This window comes from Anoplopoma fimbria, chromosome 21 (genome assembly GCF_027596085.1).
Source record: "Anoplopoma fimbria isolate UVic2021 breed Golden Eagle Sablefish chromosome 21, Afim_UVic_2022, whole genome shotgun sequence".
NCBI classification, from domain to species: Eukaryota; Metazoa; Chordata; class Actinopteri; order Perciformes; family Anoplopomatidae; genus Anoplopoma; species Anoplopoma fimbria.
In genome coordinates, this window is record NC_072469.1 from 2,464,558 (window position 1) to 2,474,061 (window position 9,504).

At 32.0% G+C, this 9,504-nt stretch overlaps 1 protein-coding gene across 1 annotated transcript; it reads left to right on the forward strand.

Annotated features, from left to right (window-relative positions):
• Positions 1-3,257: 3,257 nt before the first annotated feature.
• On the forward strand, positions 3,258-7,332 carry zgc:194621 (uncharacterized protein LOC795037 homolog). The gene is made up of 5 exons (XM_054623325.1): positions 3,258-3,732; positions 6,453-6,511; positions 6,598-6,681; positions 6,853-6,929; positions 7,036-7,332. The coding sequence occupies exons 1-5, from the start codon at positions 3,392-3,394 to the stop codon at positions 7,078-7,080; spliced, it is 606 nt and encodes a 201-aa protein (XP_054479300.1). The 5' UTR covers positions 3,258-3,391; the 3' UTR covers positions 7,081-7,332.
• Positions 7,333-9,504: the final 2,172 nt, after the last annotated feature.

A 9,504-nucleotide genomic window follows, 5' to 3' on the forward strand; every position in this document is an offset into this window, starting at 1 on the left:
ATTATGCATGAGTAAAAGTACTGTCTTATTATCAGCACAATGTATTTAAAGTATAAAAGATCAGTACTCTTTATGCAGAATGGCTCCTTTCACAGTGAAAGATCCTTTATTTATGTGAAAAATATATATATTATTCTGCATTCAACATTATGCATGAGTGAAAGTACTGTCTTATTATCAGTACAATGTATTTAAAGTATAAAAGATAAAAGTACTCTTTATGCAGAATGGCTCCTTTCACGGTGAAAGATCATTTATTATATTCCTTTATTGATCCCCATGGGGGAATAATGCATGAGTTGCAGCAGCTCTTTATTTATGTAAAAAATATATATATTATTCTGCATTCAGTACTACACAGACACAGACAATAAATACACATATAACAACTACACATACAATAAATACACATACTATACAAAAATAAATAACAAGTATTTCGAGTGTCATAGATCAGTACTTTTTCGGCAGAATGGCTCCTTTCACGGTGAAAGATCCTTTATTTATGTAAATAATATATATTATTCTGCATTCAACATAATGCATGAGTAAAGGTACTGTCTTATTATCAGTACAATGTATTTAAAGTATAAAAGATCAACATTATGCAGAATGGCTCCTTTCACGGTGAAAGTACCTTTATTTATGTAAAATCTTATTATTCTCATTTAACAATGTAAAAGTACTGTCTTATTATCAGTAAAATTATCAGTACTCTTTATGCAGAATGGCCCCTTTCACTGAAAGATCCTTTATTTATGTAAAAAATATATATATTATTCTGCATTTAACATAATGCATGAGTAAAAGTACTGTCTTATTATCAGTACAATGTATTTCAAGATAAGAACTCTTTATGCAGAATGGCCCCTTTCACAGTGAATGATCCTTTATTTATGTAAAAAAATATATATTATTCTGCATTCAACATTATGCATGAGTAAAAGTACTGTCTTATTATCAGCACAATGTATTTAAAGTATAAAAGATCAGTACTCTTTATGCAGAATGGCCCCTTTCACAGTGTTTATATGACACTATTAGATTATTATAAGGGATGCATGCGACTTTATCTACTTTTTTTGTTGCATTATCTATAATTATGCATCCTATATCATATTAAATATCGATATGACATATTCATCTTAAAGTAACTAGCTGTCCAATAAATGTAGTGCCATAAAAAGTACAATATTTCTGTCTTAAATGAAGTGGAATGCAAGTATAAAGTACTTCAGGCTACTTAACTTTAATACTTTAGTACATTTCTTTACTTACTTTTCACCAAATGTAATAACACCTTTATTATTAACAGAACAAACAGCCTTTAAAGGTTTAATATATTAGAAAAAAATGTCTAATTTCGACATTAATATGCTGAACAGTTTGCAGTAGATTGTGTTACAAGTGGTCAGATATCAAATATATAAGTTCCTGTGCCGATGTGAGGGAAGGACAGAGGATGTTGCATGTGTAAAGCCCTCTGAGGCAAATTTGTAATTTGTGATTCTGGGCTATACAAAATAAACTGAATTGAATAAGTACAAATATTCATCATGCAGTAGAACGTTCCCTTTTAGTGTTAAATTAATGTATAATATATATAAATTAAATATATTAACCAATGCATTAACATGTGAGCAGCATTTAAATGTTGTAGCTGACCTTAAGTTTATGTACTGTTTCATTAATATATAACAAAGTGATCATATGTAAAAATCTGCATTTTTATATATATTATATATATTTTAATAGTGTTTTATTTATTTCAAGTACTTTGTAACTTTTAAAAGTGTCATATAAACAAAATTTATTATATTCTCATTATTATTAATTTTTAATAAAAAAAAGTTTATACAGAATATTTTTTTATTTTCTTGTGTTTAATATTAAATCAAAACATTAATATGTATTTATATTCATACTCTGTATTGTAGCCAATGAGCTGACAGTATGTGGTCATGTGACCCGTGGAGCTTCGCGCGTCATTAATCGGATGAGCCTCTGTGATTGGACGGACAGCAGACTGGACTCGGACACAACAAATCTACTCTGCTGCGTCACTGACGTTAATCTGCAGCTGCGTCATACCCGACGCAAACAGTCACGTTACCGGAAACCAGGCGACCCTGCCTTCAAAATAAAATGTAGAATTTCAACACGTGTTTTCAGGTAAAAGCTGAATTAACACAAACAGAAAAAAGGCAAAAATAAGTGATATGTCAGCAGATTTCAAGGTTTCCTGTTAGTATGCACTATATTTATTGTGCATTTATTTTTATTGTTGCTCTTATGATCACAGTTCTACTGAAGATTCAATAAATAAAGTAGAAATAGTCTGAATAACTGTCTTAAAGCATCAAAATGCTTATGGACCATTAGGGTTGCAACTAACAATCCTTTCCATTAAAAAGTAATGTATTTTCTTCATAAATAATGTGTTTTGTGAAATTTCAGAATACTCAAAAAGCTTGTTTTGTCCAAAATTTGAATTATTCAGTTTACTTTCAGATACGAAGATGAATATATTCAGCAAATAAATACATTTCAGAAGCTAAAACATAGGATCTTTTGGGGGCATTTTACCTTAAATTTTTTATTCTATTGTCCTAATTGATGCACAATTATTTTCTAAATACGTCTTAAACCAGTTTATCATCTAGGCTGGTTTCAGGAGCTGCTGGACTGATTATCAGTAATCTCTTTTAAATCACTTCTTAAAACACATTTTTACAGAATGGATTTTATGTGATGTTGTCATTTTAATGTTTCATTGTATTTCCTTTTACTATTTTATCTTATATTCGTTTACTATTTCATGTTTATCTATTTCACTTGATTTTATTTATTTTGTTCGTTTATTTGATTGTCACTTGTTATTTCATTTTATTTATTAGTTAACGATTGTTTTTAATGTTTTATCTATTGCACTGTTTTGCTGGCTTGTCTGTCGAAGCACTTTGTAAACCTTGTTTTTAAAAGGTGCTATATAAATAAAGTTATTATTATTATTATTATAATATAAAAAATATAAATAAATAAAAAAAGCGTCTGCTAAATAACTGTAATGTAATGTAATGTAATGTAATATCACAAAATAATTTGCCATCCATCAATGTAATCAGTCTAACTTTAACCTGTATATTTTTCATTTTTATTTTATTTTTCTCATGAAACAGTTCCTCTTTATGTTTGTCTCACTTGTCTTTTATTTTGAAAGTTCGCACCAGAACTCCCACGCTGCTCTGTGTAGCTTCACCCTTCAGGTTGCTATGGCGCAACCTCCATAGCAACGGCGCCGCTGAGAGCGAAAAAGTGGAAATTCTGAGTTTTAAATCGATAACATGCGCAAAATGACAAAAGACAAAAGCGTCACCTTGATATAAAAAACATGCAAGCAATAAAAGTGATCAAACCCAAGTCGGTGGAGGCCACGAGGACACCCCTCCAGAGAAACAAGCCGGTGAAGGTGATGCAGGTGAACGCAGCGCGGAGGGAGCTCAAAATTCCGGAGGTACGTGAAAGCCGCGCGGCCAGCTGCAAGCGGTGCCTGCAGAGAGGCCGGTGCGAGGCCAAGCTCAGCCGGGAAAGGAGGTCCAAGTCCGGCTGCAACGCTCCGAAGACCCCGGTGAACCAGCAGCACCGGAGGGCCACCAGCAGCTCTGTGAAGCCCCCGGCTGTCACCCCAAAAGCACCCCAGGAGATGAGCACCTGCAGACCTGCAAGCCAGAGGTGAGACACTTGCATAATCTTTGCATAAAAAGCATGCATATTTAAATATTATATTTGTTTTAATAATTCTTTAAATATTTTTTTTTTTTAATAATTTTTTTAATAATTTTTTTAATAATTTTTTTAATAATTTTTTAAATCATTTTTTAAATCATTTTTTAAATCATTTTTTTAATCATTTTTTTAATCATTTTTTATAATAATTTGTTTGATGATAAATAATCATTCTGGAGAGTGACTTTGTTTTGCAGGTTGTTTTTGCATTGGATAGGCCCAGGGGTCAAAGGTTAGGGTGGCCTCTGTTTGATACTGCAACATAATTTGTTTGTGAGTCACAAAAAGACACAAAAAAACCAAAAAAAAGCATGCAAAATAACCACAGAGAGGCAAAACGACCAAATTAATACACACAGGTGCAGAATGCCAAAAAAAAGAGACCTATAACAACTACAAAGGGATTCAAAAAGAGGCATTTAACCATTGCAATTGACCACAAGGATATGCGAAACAACTAAAACACAGCAATTGAAAATTACAACTACAGAACAACAGAAAAAAGACACAAAACATCTATATAGAGACTCAAAATGACCAAACGACCACAAAGAGATGCAAAATTACCAAAAAAAGAGACATAAAACAACTACAAAGGGATTCAAAAAGAGACATTTAACCATCACAAAGAGACGGAAATTGACCACAAGGATATGCAAAACCACTAAAACACAACAACTGAAAATTACAACTACAGAACAACAGAAAAAAGACACAAAGCATCCAAAAAGAGACGCAAAACTACAAAAAAGAGATGTAGAACTACTACAAAGACATGCAAAAAGAGAGATATAGAGACTCAAAATGACTACAAAGACATGACCACCACAAATTGACCACAAGTATATGCGAAACAACCAAAAAAAGACACAACAACTGACAACTACCACTACAAAACAATCGGAAAAAGACACAAAACATCAAAAATGAGACGTGAAACTACTAAAAAGAGATGTAGAACTACTACAAAGACATGCAAAAAATGACACAAAACACCCACATAGAGACTCAAAACGACCAAATGACCACAAAGAGATGCAAAATGACCAAAAAAAGAGACATAAAACAACTACAAAGGAATTCACAAAGAGACGCAAAACAGCCGAAAAGAGACACTAAACAAGTACGACAACCAGAAATTGACCACAAGGATATTGGAAACAACCAGAAAGAGACACTACAACTACAAAACATCCGAAAACAGACAAAAACTGAAAAAATTAGACGGAAAAACAACTACAAAAAGATGACCAAAAAGAGACACAAATGGATAAAAGTGGACAAAGTGACTGAAAAGAGACACAAAACAACAACAAAGAGACGCAAAAACGACACAAAACAATAACAAAGAGACTGCAAATAGACCCAATAAGACCACGAAGAGACACAAAACCACCAAAAATCTCTCTCCCTTTGAATCTGTGGCTCTTGTTATTATGAAATATTCTGAAATCATAAAGCAGCACATTTAGTGTGTGTGTGTGTGTGTGTGTGTGTGTGTGTGTGTGTGTGTGTGTGTGTGTGTGTGTGTGTGTGTGTGTGTGTGTGTGTGTGTGTGTGTGTGTGTCCTGCTATATAAAGCAGGTGTTCTGTCCTCAAGTGTCCGTCTTCTGACCATCTGTTGTGGAGGATTAATCCCACACAACAGACCTGCAGGTGAATCAGTGTGTGAACGTCAAGAAACAACACAAATGTTTGTTCGATTGTTGGAGATTCTACTTTGTGAGGACATCGTTGTCTGCTCACCGATCACACCAGCTCATTTATGGATTTTTAGCTGACTGAAAAAGGAAAAGTATTCAGTATTTCACAAGAGAAACATCAGAAAATAACACAAAATAAATATTATTTTCTCATCCCTTCAATTCCTCCTTTAGGTAAATATTTGTTTGCCTCCATCAGCATGAAAGCCAATTAAATTAAATCAATTAAACACCTGAAGCAATGGTTGTCATTAGATTTAAATCTTATATAAAAAATATAAATCAATAAATAATATAAAATATAATAAGCTTATTATCTGAATGCCTCAATTGTTCATGTGTTAAAGAAAAATAACAAAATAATTCATGAATAAAATAAAACATAATTTGCTCACTTTCTGAGAGCCTCAATTGCTCATGTGTTAAAACATTTAAAAAAATAATAAATAAATAAAATAAAACATAATTCATTCAGACAGTGAACAAAATATGTTTTAATCTATTTATTTATTATTTTTGTCTTATTTTTTTAAGAAAAGATAAGATAATAAAGATTGATCTTATCTTGTTCGTGTGTTAAAACATAACATAAAAAAATAATAAATAAATAAGATAAAACATAATTAATTCAGATAGAACAAATTATGAACAAATTATGTTTTTTTATTTTATTTATTTTTTTATTTTATCTTATCTTATCTTGTTTAAGATAAGATAATAAAGATTATCTTATCTTATCTTGTTCATGTGTTAAAACATAAAAATAATAAAAAATATATAATAAAACAAAACATAATTTGTTAACTATTTGAATGCCTCAATTTGTTAGGTGTTAAAACATAAAAAAATATATAAATTAGTGAATAAAATAAAGCATAATGTTCTCGCTCTTTGAATGCCTAAAATGTTCATGTGTTAAAACATAAATGAAAAAATAAACCAGAATGTGTTCTTTTGTTTCAGTAACAAAGCTTTCACCGTCATCCCCCCGAACTCCAAGAAAAGAAGAGAGATCCAAAAAAGTGAGAAAAGATCAACCTCTATAATTGCATATCACTGTTTTCCATGTTGGGTTTAATTGATATGTGTCGTGTGATTGGTCGAGCAGAGGCGGAGGCGGAGCTCGCCGCTTTAGAGGAGCTTCGGCTGAGCAGAGCGATGGCTTATGTCTCCATCAACCCCAGCAGTGTTGGTGAGACACACACACACACACACAGGAAGTGGTTCAATGTGTTTATTGTTACACATTGAACCACTTCCTGTGTGTGTGTGTGTGTGTGTGTGTGTGTGTGTGTGTGTGTGTGTGTGTGTGTGTGTGTGTGTGTGTGTGTGTGTGTGTGTGTGTGTGTGTGTGTGTTTACAGGTGGGTGTTTGAGTCTGGAGGAAGTACGCTTGAAGCAGCAGCAGGAAATGATGCAAGCCAAGAGGAAACAGAAACCGGTCTGATAGCTCATTATCATTTATTTCTTTTTTACATGTCAGTAAATAGAGATATTAGTGTAATAATAGTAATTTGTGGTATTTATCTGTGTTGTTGTTGTTTCAGGTGAGGAAGCAGGTGATGGAGCAAACAGCTGTCCTGAAAGGCTGAGTCAGCTCTCCTCCCGTCTCTTCTGGCAGCTAAACTCGTGGTTTTAAACTGGATTAACATCACATATTTAAATACTAAATGTCAATAAAACACGTACAGAAACACAGAATTTATATACAAAGAGTGGAATACAGAAATATATAAGTTTTATTACAGTTAAATTAGTGTGTCTTATATATTGTATTTTGTATATAAAATGTGTGTTAAGGGTTAGTTCTCTGCAAGTTACAAATAAAAACATATTTTCTCTTTTACCACTATTAGAATCTGGGTATTTATATATATACATTTATATATTTCTTTATAAACAGGCAAACAGAAAGTGTTTCATCTTTGGATTGATGTAGAAGGCAACACAAATGGATTAATAAACATTTACCTTGACTTGATTTGGCACTTGTTTTCAAGACAATGAGATTTAGCTTAAGTTCTCCTTATTATTTAGATATTTTTCACTAATATTTATAATGCACTTTAATTACTGGACTCCATCCATAAAAAACACAGTTAAGTAAGAAAGTCAAAAGCGGTGTGTCTTTCCAGAAGCAATAAAGCTGATACTGAGGCTCATGGGAAATGTAGTATTTGGCACCATTAACTACACCAACAGCATTTTAATATGGCAGCCGGCTGCACTAGATCTAATTTTTTACTAATTTTATAAATGGTTTAATTTACCTAATAACTATATATTATATATAAATGTATAGATTTCCATATTTGACATGTTTTGAGAAACCCACTACAGTAATCTCTTTATTTTATTTATTTATTTTTTTACTTATTAATTTATTTAAAAAAATCTTCTGTCATATTTATTAATTTTCTACTTCCATTACTTCCCAATTCACTCTTTCTCTAATTATTAAGGTATTTTATAGAAATATTTTCTCTGTATTGTTTTCCATAGTTTTAACTGTATTTCTACATAACTTAAAAATATATCTTCTGTGATCAGCTGTGGTTGTCAGTGTCTTTTCATTAGAGCAGATCAATGTGCTGTGAACAGGCGAGTGTAGTTCAGAGCAACATAAATCCCTGTTTAATTAATTTTTGAGTCAATAAAAATACCTTTAAAATAAAGTAAAAGTTCTTCAGAATTCCTTTTAAATACAGTAATTGAGTAAATGTACGTAGTTACATTCCACGTTAAATGTTTAGTAGTGTTGTGTAGTTTCTTCTATAACAATTTGGTCTAAAAACACTGATTTTCTTGCAAAGTAGCTACTTAAAAACTACACTTTTACTATGTTTTGGCCTATGAATCCTTTTATTGTGTATTGTGTATGTATAACATCAATATACCACTAAAGTTAAGGGTTAATATCCAGGGAATGAATTGAAGTTAATTAATTCTCCTCCTTTGTTACATAAAACTGTCCTTTTGTGTTTCTGTCTTCTCTCCTCCACCAGCAGATGTCGCTTCCTGCCTGTTTCAGAGGCCTGTTAAAGGTGCACAGGCTGTCAAAGTGATGATGACCACACAGCATGTAGTTTAAATAAATGACCGACTTGTGCTTGGAGAACATTTGGTTCTCTCTAGGAATGATCTATTATTAGGAAATTATCAATATTATGCTCAGAATAGAACTTAAAATACCTTAAGAGAAAGATAAGGTCACAGAGAGCCAAACAACATGAACCATTGGTCAAATATCTGTGTTTTTATTAAGATATGAGCCCTAATTTGACATTGGCAGTCTTTGCATAAAACACACACACACACACACACACACACACACACACACACACATTAAACATTAATTAAACACACATTAAAGGACAGCTAAATGTCAGCATCATGCGTTTTTTCCCTTCTAGTTTATGCATAATGAAGATGTCATACTAGGTGACTGAAAAAAACCAACTGCGCATGCGTGGGAGATATTGCAATATTTGTAGTACTGCAATTGTTTTGTGCAGCCATGGTTGTAGTCCAATATGGAGACGCCATTCTGTGACGCTGTCGCCGCGTTCAAGGAGTCCTCGTTTGCTCCGACGTTTCAGTGCCCAGTACTTATAAGCTTGTTATGTCATTGATGTAAGTGTGTTATGGTATAAAATACCTTTTTTTTTATTTTTTTAATAAATGAATCAGCATATAATAATTATAATTGATGTATTAAAATTATAATTATATTTTTTATTTAATGTATTCTATGTCATTTCCTGTCTTATATAATATACCTGTTTTAACACACTCTTATTTGTTTACCATATTTAATTGTATATTTTCACATTTCTATTTCTAAATTACGTCTTTATTATTGCACTGTGTTTGTTATTTACTGTACTATTATTTATTGATCCCCTAGCCAAACTCCTTTTATGTGTAACACACTTTGCAATAAACAGCTTCTGAGTCAAGTAAAAATTGATTGATTGATGCAAAAATGAATAAGAAAATTAAAGCACAAATCAAGC